Genomic DNA, 20937 nt, shown 5'->3' with positions numbered 1-20937 from the left:
AACTCGGAATCTTGTAGTCAACAACCGTATACGTCTCACTCAAGATGATTTTGTAGTCTACCTAAATACCCACCTGTTCAAAAAATCACACCCTCTACCTAACCTAAATCCCTAGTTAAATATCTATTGTACTTTTAATACGTATCACGTGGTAGTACTTTAATAAATAATTATTTTTGTACCGAAATTATTTTTTGTGAATGGTGTCCATCTACAAAAGTAGTGATAGTTTCTTAGGCGCCGTTATTAATCAATGTAGCATCCTAAGTCCAAGTTATGACTAAATAGGTTATCCGTGTTAATCTCGACCTAACTCACGATAATACGAGGTCAAATGCAAAATACAAATACAATATACAAATCATATGACCGCTCCTTGCAGAATAAGTATAATATTATAGTTATCATATTTCTAGAAATCTATAAGTAATTATGATATACTATCGTGATAATGTATTGATATGGTTGATAACGTAAAGGTTATGCAATTGGAACACTTTAGTATAACTGTGCGTGGAAACAATAATAATCTTCTAGAATAATAAGCGTCATGCCAACTTTGTATACTTATTAGAATCAATTATCGTTTGCTAATGAATGAAACTTACTGTATAGAGAGAGATGGGCTAACATTTCATATAGTAGGTAGGTGCTGCAAAACAAAGACGAGACGATTTGGACACGCTCTTAAAAAATGACCTTATTTATTCAATAGCGGTTTTTTATATGACTTTAAACGCTATTGAATAGATAAGCTATCGCTAAATGTACTCAGAAACCGGGCGTTAGAGAGCTAGAGTGACCGAAGTGTCTGGAAGCCTACAGAAAAAACCTTTGCCCAGCAGAAGAGCATAAAATAAAAAATAATATTTTTTTGAGTTATTTTTATGCCAGAACGTTTATTAAACTATACTTGACGGCTCGAGTCCATAACAAGTAGTTGAAATATCATCTCTTCTCAGAGATAACTGACATAAAAGTGGCAAACAAGTTAAAAAAAATTGAATAAAATTTTCGCTACATTACGGTGGGCAACAAGGTTAAAAAAAATGAATAAAATTTTTGGCTACTCTGTATTCTACATTACGATATGTAAACCTTAAATGACATTGGTTTGAAATAAACCACCATGGTCTGTCTGCGGTTGATTACGATAAAATGTTTTGTTAGTATGTACCTACAACCACATGCTATTATAATTATTACCTATCTACTATCAGTATTAAATACCAAATCGTATTATTCAAAATCTAGATTCAGATTTAAATCTAAAATCTTTTCTTTTCAAGGTCTTTTTTTAATTATCATCATCCAATAACGCTATTGCTTACTCATGCCATCAAACACCTGTTTAAAATCTAAAGGCTAGTTAATCTAGTTTTAGAGTTTATACTTAAGTGTGAGATAAATTATCTGCCAAATATGGTGAAAACAAATGCATGAAAATTACTATCATAATTCCATCAGATAAACCATCTTTAGAGTGGTTAACTTTAGAACTCAAGGTCTAAACGCCCCCTTATTACGGGAGACTCTTGTCCATTTGATTAGTGAGTTAATTTAATTGTTTGTAAATGAAAGGAAAATATAGCTTTACCACATTTTTAATCGGATATAAGATTGTTAGAACCATAAATACAGGAGTTTCAATACAGTCACAATGTCAAGAGATTATTACAACGTTTGTTAACACATTTATAAACTAGAAGACAGTACATAGTCAATAAGTCATGTGTCGTCTCTATCAACCTAAAACAAAAACACCCCACAACTTTATGCAACTCTTAGACCCTTCTTACTCAAGGCTACGCAAGTCTTTGATACTCAACAATAAAATTTTACTCTTCACTACTACCGCGATACAAGTCCAGTCGCGGGACGAACCTTTATTATTCTCAAAGACGTTATTACACAAGTCTTCTCAACAATGCTCTCGATTGTCTCTAATACTCAAAGATTTTAGTATTCAAGCGACTACTGCCATACACATCCGGACGCGGTATAAATGTCGGCGACGAAACTCGTGTACGAATCTTAACGGATTTTATGTCGATAGTCGATTAAAGAATAAAATAATTAAGTATCGGATGCTTGTGTAGCTTTGTACGAACGGCCTTAAGTATCCTATTAGTAGCGACAGAAATACCTCCTTATATTATGGCCATTTAAAATGGATAGACATTTCTGATTTGGCCGTAACTAATAACAATTGATGTTAAACACGTGCTTTAGGCTAGTCACATTAAGATCTAAATGAATCATTAATGACATATTAATGTTCAGATACAAATTGAACTATTAGTTACAAGCAAATTGTTTGGTTATTAGTGTGCAATGACGTCATAAATGTTCATACTTTTTGCTTTAAGTTCTTTAGGGCAAGTCCCTAGCCGCAGTTGGTCAACGTGATTGACTGAAAACCTAATGCCTCAACTGCCCGATGTACTTTAAACCGAAAGGGTACTCGTAATAGCATGTTGAAATACACCCTCCCTCATTTTGGCAGCAGACTATGGAGCTACGCGTCCACTACGAAGGAATCTGAGGTTACGGACAGATTACGGGTAGGACAGGTTACGGTAAAGATTTGTTGCTTTGTATTTATTTCTATTGTACTGCGTCCACTAGATCGGCATTTTGGTTATAGAAATTAATACAAAGTGACTGATCCTTACAGTTTGTACCGTACGCTCTGATTCCGACGCAGTGACAACTTTGCCCAATAGTGAGATAGTTAGTTAGAAAGGTTTATTATATTGCCTGTTTTCTACTGTCGTATTTTTAAACATGATCAATATTAGTGATACTACTGCAGTCACGATAGATAAAATTGCATAATGCGATAAACTTTACAATATCTTTGATATCATACATTTTATATGCTTAACGAATAATAACACAATAAAATAAAGTCTGAAACATATTTAGATCACGTACGCACTACTGATAACATTTTAACAAATATGCCCTATTAAATTATGAATGAATTGGTTTTATACAGTTCGTAGATATTATAAACGGTCATATACTTTATAGCTCCCTTAAATCTGATCAAACATAATTTGAGTAACAAATTATACAGTAAATCTTTACTCGGGAATAGCTCTATCTAATGCTAAAAACCGTTGAAAATCAGTTTAATAGATTTTGAGTTAATCACGAACAGACAGACAGACGCGACGAGGATTTCAATTTTAGTAACGGATGCGCAAGTACTCTGAATATGTTCCAACCTTTATCAAACATTCATAAATAATCTTATACTAATATTTGAGACTATGTTTACGAGCTAAACAGCTAGAGTCACAGTAATGTCACATTACTACCTACGTTTATATACATAAGTAAATACCTTATAGAGTGCAATTTTGTTCGTAGCAACTGGAATCCATTGATATTTACTTTCTGCAATCAGCTTGCGTATTGTGTATCACATTCAATTGACTATTGTACGAGAATGTGGTAGCCATTATGGAGTAAATTGTTTTTTCATCAAAGCATTTTGATTACATACATTCAATGCTTAAAGGAATGCGAAGTCTTCGACCTGCACTTAGCTAGCGTGGTGGACTCAAGGCATTTCGGTAGGAGACCCTTATCCAGCAGTGATAATGATGCAATGGGTACAATTGATGATGATTATTGCTTTACATCAACGCAGCAATGTACTTCATAATGGCTATCAAATTAACGTACACTAGTTGTCAACTGAGATACACAATACGCCCGCTAGTAGTCAATTTATAACGATACTTACACATCAAAATTATTTGCCTATGTTTCTTAAGATTTCGACAATATTTCCTTCATAGCGAGTTCAATTTTCAACTGTATACACGCTACTCTCTCTTGGAATATCTGATTGATTAAATTCAGTCTTTTTTGTTCTAACAAAGCGTTTTCTTTCAACAATCTTTGCCTCAATTCTTGTTCGTCTTGTGAACTAGTCTCCTTACTATCTTTAGAACTCTGACTACTAGATTCTTGTTTATTTTTCAAAGCAACCGCGGACCTAAGTTTCACAATTTCGAACTGTTCCGAATTAATTTTCGCTTGTAGTAAAGATTTTAACTGTAAATATTCCGCATTTTCTAACTCTAGTCTTAATACTTTTAATTCTTTTTCTGTTAATTTAGGTTTTTCTTTCACCGGTTCTGTGGTCGGCTGTTCTTGTTCGGGAGTTTCTTTTTCTGGTTTGAAGTCGAAATTGTCTTCGAATTCCGCTTCGAAGGTTGGGTCGTTAGGGGATTCCTTTACTTCTTGACTTGCGAAAGGCTCGTTTGGTGTTTTGATCTCATCCTGTGGTGTGGTAGGTACTGGTTGTGTTTGTACCTGTGTGTTAGACAGTCGTCGCGTCGGTTCGTCTTCTTGTTTCTCGTCTATCGACACTTGCGGCGTCGGCAACGAGTTTGGTTCCACCGATTTCTGCACGGAGCGCAGTTTTCGCTGTAAAATTAATTTGTTATGGTTATTTTTTGTTGTCTTTTAGACTTACAATGCGGTGTTTTAGGAGAATATTTATCTATGTTTTGAAATAGATGAAGAGTTTTGATCTACTGATTCGTAACAGACATAAATATCAGTAGGTATATCTTAAGATCTATATTAGCATTACACAGCATAATAAGTGACGTGAATAGATAATAACAATCGTGATAAAATGTAATACTTTCGTTTCAAAAACGCTGTTCAATGAATCATAAGAGTATGCAAGATTTACTTGCAAAATTATCCTAAGGAATAAAATAACTAGAAACTTTTAATTTGAATACCAAAATCATCTTAAACGATTATAATCGTAGTTAGTGGTCAATCTAGTTAAAAAGTTTTTCAAGCCGCATAAAAGGCCTTTGTTACGGCTTAACTCCTGTTCATAGAGTTCATCTTAATTGATAACAACCGGGACTAACTTTTTAAGTTCCCGTCAAAGCACAGAGAAGCTCAGTTCCAGTACCGCTAATCAGTCACCCATCTATAGAACTACCGCACCACGAGTTGCTTAACCCACTGATATTTTACCGACTGGTGACTGCAAGCTATAAGCGCCTATACAAGGAATAACCAAACTAAAACGATACATTCCTTATTTCACATAGCACCAAAATCTGTTATTTCGAAACAATTAAGCGGTGCTTTAATAATGAATTTATTACGGTAAGTGAAACTTTCGCTCAAACGAGTTTGTTCTATTACGTAGCCCGTGACATCGATACAATAGATAAATGATTCGTTTCATAATGAGGCTGTACTGAGAGTTAATTACTTTTGTGCAGTAATTAGTGAGTTTCGTTTGAATTTATTGACGGTTTAGTTAAATAATATTTATTCATTCTGTATAATAATTTAAATGACGTTTACCTCAAGCGGGTTTAAAAATATTTTTAATTTCGAGTTTTAGGGCCATTTAATACCTACTCACCGATAGTATCGAATAGCCTATAAAGATTCGTCAATTTTCCACTTGCTTAGCTATTTGATACTTATCCAGGAATGGTGGGATTCGGCATTTAGTGTAATCAGTTTGCATTTTCCGCGTATCAACCTACATTTCAGCGTTCGTCGTTATTCAATGCAACACAATGGACTATTGTGATTTATCTAATTCAATTTCTAACTTTAACTGAATGGAACTGGTCAAAAGGAGTAATAAATGTATGAAATATAAACAGAATAATGACACAGGCTCGATTACCATTCCCGGATCGGGCAAAACGCTATTGAACATTTCTAGCAGCCCCTAGACCAGACATGCGGGAACCGCGCGTTCACGAATCGCGCTGTTTGAAACAGCAAAATTGTGATGCTATTCAGATACCGGCGGTTATTATGCGATTTTGTGAGAGGATAAAGACTCAAAAGCAATAGAAACGCGCGGGAGCAGCGCGATTCTGTATCCTAGCCGCTAGGTTGCTGTTACCGTGCGGTTATGTCTGAACGATAACTAACAGACGTGATGTAAGTATACTCACTTTAAGCTGCGTGACGATCCTCTGCGCCTCCCAGAGCTGCTGGTCGCGTGCCGGCGTGATGAACCCGGCGTGCATCTCTGCGTGGATCTGATTGAGCAGCGACTCCTGCTTGCGCAGCTCCTCGCTGAGCGCCGCGGCGCACTCGGGGAAGTCCGCCGGGAGGGCCGCCAGGGGAGGCACGTATCTGGAATAAACAAATTATTGTTAGAAGTGGTACGAACAGGGTACATGAAAGGCCCATTTAGACAGAGAGAGTTACTCGTATGGTTCCGTGCAGGAAACTATACGGTACTATCACAAGCAATAATCGCTATAACACAATCGTCTCAAAATGTTTACATACAGACAAAAATTAAAATCTCGCCTACGATTATACGGACATAACAATATTCCATTGCAAGGCAATTGTAGCCCAAAGCAACGAGAGGAGAGCGAATGTTTAGACGAAAAAAAATGTTTTATATTCCGTCGATAATCGTATCTTCGAGACGAGAAACTCTCTTCGTCTTAATAGGCCTTAAGGCAAAATACTGAAGATTGACAGAATTTCAAGCTCTTTTTTGTATATTCTAGCGTCAGTAATTTAATTATATTTAACGCTAACTACGTTACAAAACCTGACTCTTTTATTTACTTTTTCATATTTTACTGCCTGATTGAAAATATTGCCGACAACTCTTAATAAGTTATTGTTACTCTGATTAGTTTTGTTTAATCATTTATACATAAAGAATGTTGAATTTATACATTCCGTACTGTTTGAATTATTAAGGTGTGTATAAAAACAATTACAGTATCGTTTAGAACATGTTTTTTGTTTGAATAAGACAGCCTATTTCATTAATTACTTCAAGCGCCTGATGAAAATGTTACTACGAAATACGATAACAATGTGTTCTTACTTGGTAAGTTGTACATCAGGGAACAATTTCTCAGCCTTGCCGATGAGATAGGTGAGGAGATTCAATGACATGTTTAACGCTGGACCCATCGCAGTCGCTATCGTTTGTATGTTCGCGTGATTCACCTGCAAAATAATAATGAAATAGGGTATGAGTAAACTGGAAGCATTTTAGAAAATAGTTTTAGACATAGCTTTCTCCGTCATAGTATAGTATTATTATTTATTTATCTATGGTCAGTGGCCAACCTAGTGTCAAAATTGTTCTGTGTTGACAACATCCGGGATCGAGTTTTAACGTGCCCTTCGAAGCACGGAGACTCTCAGTACAAGTACCAATATTCGGTCACCCATCTAAGGAATAACCGTGCTAAGCGTTGCTTAGCCCGCAAATCGGTTACCGGTGAGCGGCCTAGTTACGCCATCTATCTGGTGCTATTGCAAGCTTTAGGCTGTACCTAACAATTTATTCACAAAAAAAAAACATTTTAAATCTACACCTCATCTGAATCATATGGGACTTTAACAATTGTTTTGCAACATTAGCCGCCATTTTAAATGTCTGATAGGTTTTTCAAAACTTTTCCATGTACAAAGAAGCTGGTCCATATTTAAGGTACATACTTAAGTATGTACTAAGTGTTTATTCACCTGTTCATTAGCTACAACGCACTCAAAGTGTCTCATGAGCCACCCCAGCAGGCTGTAGTTGGGTGGCGGTAGTTTCGCAATGAGAGCCAGCATGGTGGTCTCCCGCTGTGGCTCCGCGATCGCCGTGGACTGCTCGAACTGACCGTGCAACTCTTGTGTGAGGATAGAGTCCGGCAGTTCGCTGGAAATTAGATAAGAAACATAAGAAAATATAGTAGTCAAAATAGTGGTCTTGAGGAGTACATATTATTTCTGAACCCGCAGTTTTAAAGTTCGACTGAACTAATCATTGTTTAAATAAGTATCTAAGGCTCTCACAGCGAATAGAAATAATTTGCATTTTATATAATAAGCAGCACGTATGTCAACTGTTTTTAGTGAATCGTATCACATTTTGCAAACAGTGCCTTATTATATGCACACACCACATGTATGGTGTATATGGTTAAAGAGTCATGTTTTGAGCCGAGTAATGAGTATGACGATTGATAGGGGTGAATTGAAAAATAAATATTGTGTGTGTGACAAGTTAAAAAAAACCAACCCAGCAGCAGCTTTATGCGTATGGGATGAAAACAATGATTCTGATTAGTCTACATAATGTATTATAATGTAGTCTTATCTCCTTACCTAATAAATCCTTTAAGCATAGCACAAGCGACAGGCACGTCCCAGTGGTACGGGAACGTGGGTCCTCTGTCAGTGAACAGTTTCTTCAACTGCTGCAGTTTTATCTTGTCCGGCTCTGAGCGATAGATCAATGTCGATTTTATACCGTGCGCCTGTGGGGAAATAAAATAGTTATGTTAGATTATACGAATAGTGTTGGCTTAGTTAACAATAGCCTCGCGGATCGATCTCTGAGGTTAAGCTACGTTTGCCGAGGCTGTGGGGGTGAGAATGTGAATGGGTGACCAAACCATACCTGTTACGGATGGCACGATAAATTGTAGTCCCCGGCTGTCATTTTGAAAGAAGAAGAAAATAATATCGTGGTATAATCGCTCCATGTAAAATACTAGTATTCAGCTGCTACATATCACTACTATATTTTTATATATCTCAGCAGCCTGTGCCTTGTGCTTTATAAAGAAAACCATCACACATTATTTACCGTTTAGACGCAAAATATATAGTTTTTTACTTTTCATTGATCAATACTCTTTTGAAATAAATAATTTCCTTTAGTATATCTTTCTTTTTAAAGTCATGAGATAAACAACGAAGCAAAAAGAATTATGTAATTTCATATATCTGTGTCATACATTTTATTTCCGTATGAGGTGCATAGTGATTTGTTAATGGGTTAATTGTAACTACACATGACATGAACATTACTCGGCACATTTTATTGAAGGCTTTCACCTATGTACAAATAGTCTGATAGACAAATGATGACCAATCTTTGCTCTCGTCTCTCTATAAATAGGCGAACGGCGAAGGCGAATATTTCTGATAATAATTGATTATCAGAAATATTTTACTAAAAAAAAACCGTTACTTAGTTCTTTAAAACCTAGGTTATCACTATGTTTACCATATAGTGATAGTTGATTGACATCAAAAATTTAAGTGTAAAAATCACTTTTACGACTATATGACGATTTTTAACCGCTCAGCTCTAAAAATCACATGAAATATACTCAAGACTTAGATTTTTGGTAATACGATTTACGATTAACATTGCATTATGCATACGATAAAGAATCAGAATAGAACGGAATTGTACAAAAGTGATACATAAGAGATCTTAAAGTCGCAGCGACAATATTCAGATCTATGACAATTATTATGTGTTGTGGACATGTTAATTATCATAAATATGCTATTCTTTATAATATAAATGTATACGCTTGCACTACACCTATTTATGACGTAATATTTAAGAAAATATAACCTCCTTCATTGCTTGGACCACCCAGACAGGTTTATGAGACAATTTGATATGGTTTTTATTTTGTCTGCACCAATCAGAATTTCGTAATAGGTCCAAAAATGTTTCAATCACTGAGAATTTAATTTTCATTTTTGTCAGAAAACCTTTTTGACCCATTTCGGGATACGGAGGCAAAATCGCATATACTACCGACGTGTCACATATGAAGGCATAACGCAGTATATGCCAACATGGAACATATTTGACGAAAGGTTTAAAAAAATTGTTTTGCGGTAAATCAGGAAACATATTGGGTAACTTTTTCGTTTGTTATATGTTTTCCTTCCTGCTTAATTTACAGGGAAAAAGTGGTTTTAAGAATAGGTAACTTAAATTCAACGGTTTCTTAAGTACCCAAAAGGTAATCCAACCAGCGTTTAAAGTAATCAGTGGATAACCTTATGGTTAGTGTATTTTTTACTGAAAATTATGGATCAACGCATTGTATTGACTGTTTTCTTTTTTTTAATCCTTATTGCCCCACTTCTGGGTTAGGGTCTCGTCCCGAGCGAGGGAAGGTTGTAGGCTTTGAGTCCACCACACTGGCCAGGTATTCCATAATAAATTTATGTAAAATTTTTGTTTAATCCCAGTTATAAATCTATACGTATAATAATATTGTAAATCTTTTTATGTAGACAATAAAGTAATTTTTCCCAAAAAAAAAAATACTTTAGTAAAAAAAAATGTTGTAGTTGCCTAAGTCTTTTGACATCGATATATGTACAGTATATTAATTAGTATCATTGGCGAAAGCTAACATTATTATTAATATATGCAAATAATCTTCCTCTGGCCTTTATTTCATGTAGATTTCAATATAGGCACGAATTAAAGCGTTCCGCTGTTTTATTCCGACACCGGATAAATTATAACTGCTCAAGTATGTAATTATATCAATATTTAGGTACTAAGTATAATAAGTAGTTATATTGCACATAGTAGTGTATTAACATTTAGAATACTTCAACAGTAAACTACAAAACACAATTATCTATACATTTCATCTAGTTTTCTTTTGACGGGGAGAAGAATAATGTACCATAATTTATTATCTCCAGACAAAAAATATAATTTGATATGATAATGAGAATTGATCTCGCAATGTTAATTACTTGGAGACAACGTTCGCATTTAGAGTTAATCTAGTTTCGCGAAGACTTTAGGCAACACTGCCTTTTGGGAAAACCACCAGATCCAAAATATATTTGTAGTTCTGCGAATATACAGGACAAACTATGTTCGCTCTGTGTACAGAACCACCCAAACTACTGAGACAAGTGTTTCTCCAAAAGATTCTTAAATGTTTTATTCGTTCATATCGCATCTTAAGAGTATAAAGGCATAAGCGACTCGCTGTTGGTTCAATTTGATGTCATTCTTTCTCTAAACTGCGATGTTAAAAAGAAGCAAGTATTTTATTGTATTGTACTCACTTGCAAGTAGTCGATGCTGTCTCTCACGACTAGAGGAAGGCCGGTGTCGTCGTGACATCTGGAGCGCTCCACTGACTGCTGGAGCGGCACGCCGAATATTGGGAGTGCCACTGAAATAGGTAAACAATAGATTTTTAATCGTTACCAAAAAAAACATCATGTTGTACTAAACACGCGTGCACGTGCGCAAAAGACGATCTTTTTTTTTAAATATATCTCATGAGCTTAAGTCGATTTAAATAATCAATAATACAGCTGATACAACAAAAATAAAAGACTAAAATACAAAATCCTTTGCACAGACGACGAAGACATAACAAGTAACAACAATAAGTTTAATAACAAATAATCTCAACGAAATTTTTTCTTCAATCATTTTGTTTAAGATGGTATTCAAAAGTCAAAATATTCAGTAAAAAAACTAGTTAGACGAAAGTAGAGTAAGTACGTGATTTCTCGCGTTTCTTTTGACGCCATGAACACGCCCAATCTAGGTAGCAAGTGACCCTGTGACAGATTGAACCATGACTGTGACCGTTCGAAAGTACAAGCACGACTCTTGTAGTATATGGGAAAGCCAGTATACACCCACCATTATTCAAAGAAGTTTAGTGAAAAATTTTAATATAGACCCGCAGGTATACAAACTTTACTTTAGAAACTTATTTTAGTGCTCATAATTTTCATAAGTCTGTTGAGAGAACTACAGACTTGGAAATGCAGAATGTTCATAAGAAGAAACATGCTCCCCTCTTCAGAGTACACTTTCGTCCTTTAATAAAATTACGCTAAGAAACTTAGATATGTATGTATGGTATGCAATTAAAGACAGATAGGTTGGTAAAATTGATCTCATCAAATGAATACGTAGTGCAGTTAAATCGACGTAAACAGCGTAATTTATGAATGTAAACGAGAGTAATTTGATTAAATCGCAGCTTTTTAATTATTAACTGTATTTTTAGAACATACGTAGGCGTAGTTTGTATTAAAAACAGCCCGAAAAGCCAAGTAAAAGTTGGTTTTCTGCAAAACCAACACAAGAGAAACAAGCTGACGGCGAGCAAACTTCGCTCGTTTGTATCTAGTTAACTTAGCACACATTTTAATTTTTATGACAACATTAGCATATTCATTAAATTTTCCGCCACGACCGATTTATTAACGATTGACTGTAAAGTTTGATGGCTGTGACACTATAGTAAAGGGGTAGCATATACGACCTTTTAACATCGACGATCGGCGATTAGGTAAAAAGTTGCACATTAGATCCGAATTTTGATTGGTTCTGATTGCTACTGTGTAGAAAAATTACTTGGATTTTATTTATTGTGCATCTTAAGCATTAACCCCGGTCTCTATACGTTGGATACATAGGTTCCATAGTTATATGTTTCGTACAGAATCCATACTCTACTATGATGCCCTAAAACATCAATACAGCAGCCAAAACTTTCAATTTCCATACCACACTCCCAAATAGTCGTCGAAAAACATAGTCATAAAAGTATCATGTACACTACAGCCCTAATATACGCGCAAGTACAATTACATACACGAGCCACACTCACACATATAAAACTAATGTCATTACACATCAATCTAAACGACGACGTGGAGTGAACACGCGATGTTTGTTTATGTTTGTACGTTTGTATTTTGTATGAAGGGCTGGATAATTGCTTAGGTGTCTGGGCGACAGGTGGTAGGAGGCAAATAAAATAGCTAGACTTAACCGAGGTCATTAGCTAACTTTCGGTCATCTTTTGTGTATAGTTAGCTTGCGGCTTTACACTTGCTACGAAAAGTGAAGCGATGAAAAGTAAATTGCAACATTTCAATAGATATAAAGACGCGTTAGTATCGTGGGCCACAAGATTGAAGATAGGCTACAGAGGAAGCCTATGGGGGAAGCCTTTGCCCGTGGGACGACTTTTGCAGTGGGACGACACAGGCTTATAATAAGATTAGCTATGAGACAATAAAAAAAAAGAATCTTCGTGAAACATAACTACCCAAGATAACTGTCAATTATTTGACTTCTGTGCAAGGTGGACTACTCGAAAAAGCTTGTCATACAACCGATAATGTACAGCTGGGATAGAGTAATGCATGGTATAAATAGCAAAGAACAAAAACAGGAATGACATTATGGATGATTATCAACAAATAGGTCACTGTTGATACGAGCGACTGCCAATTACGGCTAAAGATAGATCACCTGCTTTGGAAAGTATTTAACCTAAAAAAGAGATGTTTAAGCACCTGTGTTTATACTATTTTTATCATCCCGAAAGATGTAGACGTCTGTTATAATGATATGAATAGTACTTGTTGACATTTCTTTTAATTCCTAAATTCCGTATTGGGCTGAGTTGCTCACTGCTACGCTTTTCGAACGGTAGAAAAACCCTTCAGCGCGGACATTCCATAGATAGATGGCCCCTTAGTGGTATATGAGGTGAGCATCTCCGAACTTCGGGAAACACTTCGAAGGGCTTCGGGCAGCCTAAACAACTTTGACACTACGTTGAACTCTAACCTTACGTTGAATAAAGAATATACCGGGTAAATTCCAAAGATTCCTGGTTTCTATTGTACAAGTGAGGTTTATGTAGAGTTTCATATTGTTTGAATACAATAACTTATGCCGTCCGATATTCATACCTATACCTTCATATGCAGACAACAAAGGACATTTCTTCAAACTAAAGTATTCATGTGAATGAAATAAAAGTATGCAAGGATCGAACAAGTGACGTTGTTTGGTCTCTACATAAATAAACTCAATTTTATGTATATACCTAGCAGCCCACCCCGTCTTCACCCAGTAAATCTTTAGCTAGTTTATAATAGGTTTATTAGGTAGGTACATTATACACACGGTGCAGCCTATTTCAATAATACGTCTTTCAGAAGATTTTGAATATGTTCAGTAGTTTCGGAGACAACGGTTTCCATAATTCAAAATGCTCGCTCTCTCCCTAGTTTTTTAGATGTATTTTTAAACAACAGTATTTATAAAACCACTAGGTTAATTAAAATGTAGAGTGACATTAATTACATTTCAGGGGCTCAGTAATGAAGGTTAGTAAACAGTCTTAGAACAAATATTTGTGAGCCATGCTAATATTGATTCTGTGCGTAAATTGGACCAGTGACCCTAAGTACTGAGGGCAGGGCCATCGCCCACACCGGGATCAATTACTATGGTAATTATAAGACATGTTTGTGTTTCGAAATAACAAGTGCAGATTACTTAAGTATTACGCATCTATCTCTTTCTAGCGTACATCAGCTGAGCCGTTCGGTCTTAATTTCATTAAGACTTTTTTAATAAAATGCCTAAACAGACCATCAAAAATTTCAGCTTAAGACCTCTTTGATCACGTCCGCTTTGAGACAAAAAGATGGCATCAAAATCAGTCCCTTAATTTAGGAGTTAGGACGGCAAAGGAACATAGACAGGTCAAAGTTATAACACCCCCTTCTTTTTGCGCCGTGGGACAATACATGATGAGGTTTACCTTACTATTACTGAACATTCGAACAACAAAGTTCAATAACTTTAGAAGAAGAAGATCTTTAAAACAGCCTTCTATAGTAGTTAGATATGTCGCTGGTATAAAATGGGCCAGTCTCTAGGCACAGGTAGTCATGTCAATCGATCTGTTCTATTCCCAAAATACGTTTCCTATAATAACAGAACTAGGTCGTAGTCCATTTCGAGAATATAACCCAGCGCACTAATTAGTCTTCACTATTTTAATAAAGCCGGGGATAACTTTTGTTTGTTTGAGCGCACTTATTTGTGTATTTATCCGTCAGATTTATGTTTACTTCCTGTGCATGAGAACCCCATTCATTAGGATGGCTCTACAGGTGAAACCTGAACCAGGAGAAACTTGCAGCACAACAATTGCGAGTATAATTAAAATGCAATCTAATATTCTGTCTGTCAGTCTGCCTATTACGCTTGCAACGTTAAACCGCAAAACCGCTTTTGATGAAACTTAACATTAAAATGTTGTGTAGTTGAAGACTCCGAATCAAACAAAGGATTTTTTTTTAATAATAAACATGGCAAGCGTGGTAGACTAGTAACAAATATATATATAGCGAGGATATTCTTACACAGAGCGTAAGAATATCCTCGCGATAGATAACTTAAAAGAACTATTTCTTAATAACCTTTCTAAATACGTGATGAAACAAAACTTTAGTTTTGCAATTAGCGAGAGACGACACTTTCGTGTCACAACGAGATAAATGAATATTTAAATAATATTAAAACTTTATCGTAACCGACGGTCCTGTATGACAAGATGTATGGATGTGAATGAGGCAAGGGGAGTTTGTAAGGACCGTACCAAGTGGGGTTGTTTGGTCTCTGCCTACCCCTAAGAGAAAAAGGCGTAATATTACGTATGTATTAAAAACTTACTGTCAATTGAGAAACCACGAAGAAATGGGTTCATTTTTGACACAATAATTTTTAATTTAACAAAACAGGTGTGTTATTCTGTAGTGTAAAGTACTAAATAACAATGGCAGTGAAGAATATTTGTTTATAGTCGCCTTATCTTTACGTAGCATGCCTTATTTACGCAGATAATGTCGTATTTTTTAATAGCGTTATAAAAAAAAACTTATTTTATATCTTGCAATATTACATTTTTTGTTCTATAAATGATATTTTTTTATTTTCTAATTATTTGCCTTTGATAATTAAATGCAAGTTATCGAAGATATTGGGTACCTACTCACTGGCATAATGTAGATTTATCTAATCTATTTCTTTTTTATTCTACAGGCACATTACATTATGTCACGATGACTTTTGTATGACATCAGAAGCGTACGGCCTATTTCGAGATTTTAGTTTTAAAGCGAGTTTTTCCATCGTTCATTATTTTTTTTCTAAAACATTATTTGAGGAAATTTCCAGAAATTATCTTTTAAGATATAATGTATTTTAAACGTTGTCAAAAACAACAAAATTATTCTCCTAGTATAATTTTTTCGGATGAAAAATTGGGTCCTTAATAAAAACAATGGAATCTAATCACTTCGCTCCCCTAAAACACTTATTGCGCTTCGCAGGAATCTAGGCTATCTAATCTCATAGGTTTCATATCAATATGATAAGCCGTTTATGATATAATCAAACAAAATTCTTGTTTTTATAATCATTTACATAGAATCAACTGTACTCGAGTTTATAAATTACAAGTACGAATTGAGCATTTGGTTAACCACTTAGCACATACCTATGAAGAATTAAAATACCACACAATTTAATTAGAAGTTACAATGGCCAGTCCTACAAATACTTTACGTTTGTGAAACATAAATACATCCTTTGTATGTTTGTTACTGATTCGCGAAATTACTGAACCGATTTTGATAGGTACACAGATAGTTTATAACCTGGAAGCACATATTATTATAGGCATTCTTTAATCCCGGTAAATCTTTTCACGTGGACGTTGTCGCGAGCAAAAGCTAGTTTATAAATGCTACTCATTGCTAACATTAGCTTTTTATTCATATCATGTCTGGCCACATCTTATCCTTGTACATAATGAGGTACATATTCTAGATCACCTGTGTCTTAACCACGAACTATTGCATCTGCTGACCACATAAATATTGACATTCTTTCATCTTTGAATGAATATGGAAATGCAACAATACAGAAATATGAACCTGACCTGGGTAGGCCATTGATAGTATTTGGGAATATAAAAACTTTAGCCACGAAAGCTTTTTATGTAGCCTAATAGTAGTAGGGGATGGGCATAATGATACCTTTCCCCGAAAAATAATCTATCACTCAAATTATGTGTCATATAGTCGCTTCCACATATAAATACTACGAACAAAAATAGTTATACACAAAATCAATAAATATGAATTTTAAAACACTCACCTCCCAAAGTAAATATTTCTTCGAAAGGTATCCCAGAAGTAACAGTGGAGGGCACTTTTGTTAATTTCTTATCCTTCTTGTCCTTATCCTTTTCTTTCACTTTTTCCTTTTCTTTTTCTTTCACCTTTTCTTTCTCTTTGTCTTTTGTTTTTTCTTTCTTCTCATCTTTTAATTTTTCTTTCGATTCGAGTTTGAATTTTGCTTTCTCTTCTTTTTCCTGTATAGTTAATTTTGCTATTAGTAAAAGGCACACACTTTTAAATTAGTTAAAGTGACGTTTGTTATAGTAGGTAGGTATATGTAGGTAATATCCGTAAGAAAACAAAAATAAACAAACGCGCTGTCAATAATGGAGAATGTGTATATAAAAATAACATTTATTGTGAAACATTGATTGTAAACCTAGTTACTGGCAATGTAAATAAAATAGTTATGACTTCAACCAGCCATTTATCCGTAAAACTTAATAAATGATGCACAAAACACTTTAGACACAAACTTTCAACAACGATCGTGACCGATTTTATTTCACACAACACCAATTTCCAGCGAATAAATTTTTAGAACGTCGATTTCATCAATAATAATATAGAAAATATTTTGTTCGAAATAAAATTTTAAAAGTACGTAAAAAGTTAGCCACCTTAGCGAAAACGTTGCGTAGGTGATGCATGACGCGGACTCAAGACCCAACTGAATAAACCATGACCGTTCTCGACTCTGTTTATCCAAGGCCGCACACCTACTGAACAGCGAAATTATGCAAAACGTATCAACTGCTGAACCGGGAAAATTGAACCTGACATAGACAAAATATTACACACACAACCTGTCTACATGGATCACTTCATAAAAAAAAGAAATGAGAAATGCGCGGCAAATAATTGCATAAAAAGATCGATTCGTTTTTTAAATTGCGATGTTATTTGAACAACATTCTGCAAGGTTGCTGTGACAATAGACGTGATTCATGCTTTTCCATTATGTCCTTATTGCGACGTAGTAAGAATTATTTTACAGATAATTTCGATTGCAAGGTCGTGCAATATCTTAATGTTGGTCATCTCGACAAGATAAAAAGGAAAGTTTCGTTCACGATATGTTTGTTTTTATTGATGTCGACGTTGTTTTATATTCTTATAAGTTTTGAGCGGTATTACTAAATGACAGAACGCTTTCGGGCCTTAATAAAATGGTATCATTTTATTATTTCATCAATAAAATATTTACACACTAAAGTGTGTCAGTGTCAAGTTCACAATTAAAACAACAAATATTATGTCATGTGTTTACAAACATACAACTGAAATTTTAACTTGTATATTATAACTTTGAAATTTACAGAGATTATTTCTTGTATTTAAACTATGATACATATAATAATGTATGGACTAGTGTGTGAAAGGATGCAATCAGTAGTAATTCAGAATAAAATACAATGAGACTTATGTAGTGATTAAATTAACCGTGAATGCTATACATAGGTAATCATGTAATCACAATCACCCACTGTACTCTCAGAGAAACATGATTGATATACATTATGTGTTGTGTTAAAAACAAATAATGTACAAGTCAATTTTATTATGAGAGAGACAGATGTAGTAAATATTAAAAATAAATAAATGCCTAACACTGCTATATTTTTACCTAACTAACAAAGAGCAACTTGTTACAGAAGAAAATAGTATGAACATTGTATTTAAGCCCATATTTAATGTAAATGGATGTAACAGAAAATAAAATATTAGTATAAAAATAGCTTACTTACTTTAACTTTTTCTTTTTCTTTCAATTTCTCACGTTTCTCCTTCTCCTTCTTTTCCTTCTCTCGTTCTTTTTCCTTCTTCTTTTCCTTTTCAGTCAATTCCTTTTGTTTGATAGCATCTTCTAGAACCTTCTCCTTGTCGCGAGATTTCTCACGCTTCTCCTTACTCTTTGTTGGGAATTTGAAGGACTTGGTCTTCTTTGATTTTGAGGGACTTCTGTCAAAATTTGCTTATTAGAATAATAGTAAGAAGTTTTGAAGCTTCGAATATATAAAACCTATAATTCTTATATGATCTTTATCTAAGATATGACTGCAATTACAAGAATATTAATTAATGTTAATATTTTTCACATTCTTTTAACCGATTCATGGCCAATGACTCAACAGTTGAGTCATTAAAAAACCTTTAGGAAGGCCGATGGCTCAATTGTTGAGTCAAACCAAAATTGTATAAAAACGGATATTAAAAAAAAAAAAACACTTAAACTACCATTTTTCAGATCTCATTAAACATTTCCGTGAATATCAGACATGGCCCTTCAATTTAGAGAATATTTTTATTAGTCAGGTGTCATAAACCTTTTGTATAACTGCCGCAAAACATCTTGTACACTTTTTTGTAAAATCGATTGACTACAGCTTGGAAAACCTTGATTTTCTTTATCTTCAATTTGTTGATCATGGAAATCAGTAAACATTGCCTGGCTACATTCAGTAAAATCGTCGTAGTCCTGATTATCTACAAATAATATTACAATAATAAATAATGATTGAATACTACTAAAATGTTTACTACCTCTGCAATATTTCATTAAAACCAACAAATACTACCTTGAAACGCCATATTAACTTTTATTATCCACAAATTCGAATAGGAGAACACAGTAACACGTTTCTGGTTGTCAGACTGGCTCGAATGATGGCGAAAAGCATTAAATCATTACAAGGAGCCAATGACTCATCAGTTGAGTCATCCTTCAGGGAGGCCGATGGCTCAAATGGTGAGCCACCGACCAATGAATGGGGCCTGGCTGAATTGTTCACGAAAATGAAGGTGGCAATGAATCGGTTAACGGTAAACTTAAGACTTCAGATTCTTCAACAACAATGTACCTCACGATTTTAATTCACTTATTAGAAAAATAAGCTAAAGTAAGTCAATTCTAATGCAGACCCAAGATTCTGATTCTGAAACTACAAGAAAGTTATTTAAACCAAGGCAGTAAATAAATACAGACTTAGTATCAGTGTCCTCTTCTGGTGAGCTCTCTCCTTCTAGAGCAGCATAGCCTCTGTCTTTCTTAGATTCTTTCTTCTCCTTACGGCGGCCAAGCAAATCCTTTTTGCTTGGCTTCTCATGCTCTGCTCCATCACTAACTGCATGAAACAGATAATTATGTACTCCTTACTTTATTTAATTATTTTAAAGAAGAATCTTCAACTAAAACCTAGCCTTGTAGGAATAGATTGTTTGTCTTTGCCTACCCCTAAAAGGAAAATAAGATCTATGTAGATATGTATGTATGTGTCTTTTCATTGTTTTGCAGGGCAGTCTTTAACATACAACATACAGTGAACATAGAAAAATAGGATATTGTTTTTAGGGAAGGGTTCTTCCTATATTTCACAGGTCAATGGGGTTAGTTACTTTAATGACTAAAGTATACACTTTTACTGATACTGAAATATTCTTATCAAAATGTAATTTGCATAATAATATATCTAAAGTTCCATGGCACATCATTTTGATAGTTAACTGATACTTAATTTGCGTGTTATACATAAGTATGGCTATTTCGCTAATTATAGGCTTCACTATGAGTAAGTGGTATGATGAATCAATGTTTTCTAAGAAATGTACCCGTTTTACGTAGCGAAAAGCAATTTTAATTAAACAATGTAAGAACATTAAAGACAATAATGTGTTTGTCGTTAATCTATAGAGTACATAATACTTACAGTCGCTTTCGTTACTTTTCCTACCGCTTTCAGACGCATAGAGGCCTGGAAAATCTTTCTCTACGTCTGGACTTTCAAAATCCATGATAATTTAAGTGCTAGAGCAGTAAAGTGAAGTATTTTATAACGAGGAAATTGCCTTTTCGGCAAAACAAGACGCAATTTCGTCACATTTGCAGATTATAAACAAATTGATAAAAAATTGCCACACAATGGCGTTTTTTGACATTGACAGCTTCAATAAAAATATTAGAGATGAGAATAATTTATCAGCATAACGAAAGGTCCAATATGAGTTTAATGACCTAAGCAGCAATAACGTTTAGAGGAATAACAAAAAGAAAATTTCGCGTTATTAAAAAAGTAATAAGCTTCAGCAGAT

At 34.6% G+C, this 20937-nt stretch overlaps 1 protein-coding gene across 3 annotated transcripts; it reads right to left on the bottom strand.

Moving 5' to 3' along the window:
- Positions 1–1588: 1588 nt before the first annotated feature.
- Positions 1589–20782, bottom strand: Rlip (Ral interacting protein). Of its 3 annotated transcripts, none has more exons than XM_076128309.1 (10): positions 20556–20782; positions 19835–19973; positions 18597–18810; positions 16826–17042; positions 10894–11003; positions 8152–8303; positions 7522–7702; positions 6872–6996; positions 5970–6153; positions 1589–4446 (listed from the first exon to the last, which is right to left on the bottom strand). In XM_076128309.1, the coding sequence occupies exons 1-10, from the start codon at positions 20638–20640 to the stop codon at positions 3784–3786; spliced, it is 2070 nt and encodes a 689-aa protein (XP_075984424.1). In that variant the 5' UTR covers positions 20641–20782; the 3' UTR covers positions 1589–3783. The 3 variants fall into 3 exon arrangements, with proteins under 3 accessions (XP_075984424.1, XP_075984425.1, XP_075984427.1); XM_076128310.1 differs by having other exon boundaries at positions 18597–18807; XM_076128312.1 differs by lacking the exons at positions 18597–18810; positions 19835–19973; positions 20556–20782 and adding an exon at positions 17469–17613.
- Positions 20783–20937: the final 155 nt, after the last annotated feature.

This window comes from Anticarsia gemmatalis, chromosome 21, assembly GCF_050436995.1.
Source record: "Anticarsia gemmatalis isolate Benzon Research Colony breed Stoneville strain chromosome 21, ilAntGemm2 primary, whole genome shotgun sequence".
NCBI lineage: Eukaryota > Metazoa > Arthropoda > Insecta > Lepidoptera > Erebidae > Anticarsia > Anticarsia gemmatalis.
Note: the sequence above shows the minus strand (reverse complement) of the source record. Positions and strands in the feature narration are given on the sequence as shown.

Bases quoted from the DNA above. Each gene is read 5' to 3' on its own strand.
- Rlip (XM_076128309.1), bottom strand. From the start codon at position 20,640: ATGGATTTTGAAAGTCCAGACGTAGAGAAAGATTTTCCAGGCCTCTAT. The intron at 19,974-20,555 runs GTAAGTATTATG...TGTTTCATGCAG, and splicing joins GAAAAGTAACGAAAGCGACT to TTAGTGATGGAGCAGAGCAT. The intron at 11,004-16,825 runs GTGAGTGTTTTA...TACCTATTTCAG, and splicing joins AGAAATATTTACTTTGGGAG to TGGCACTCCCAATATTCGGC.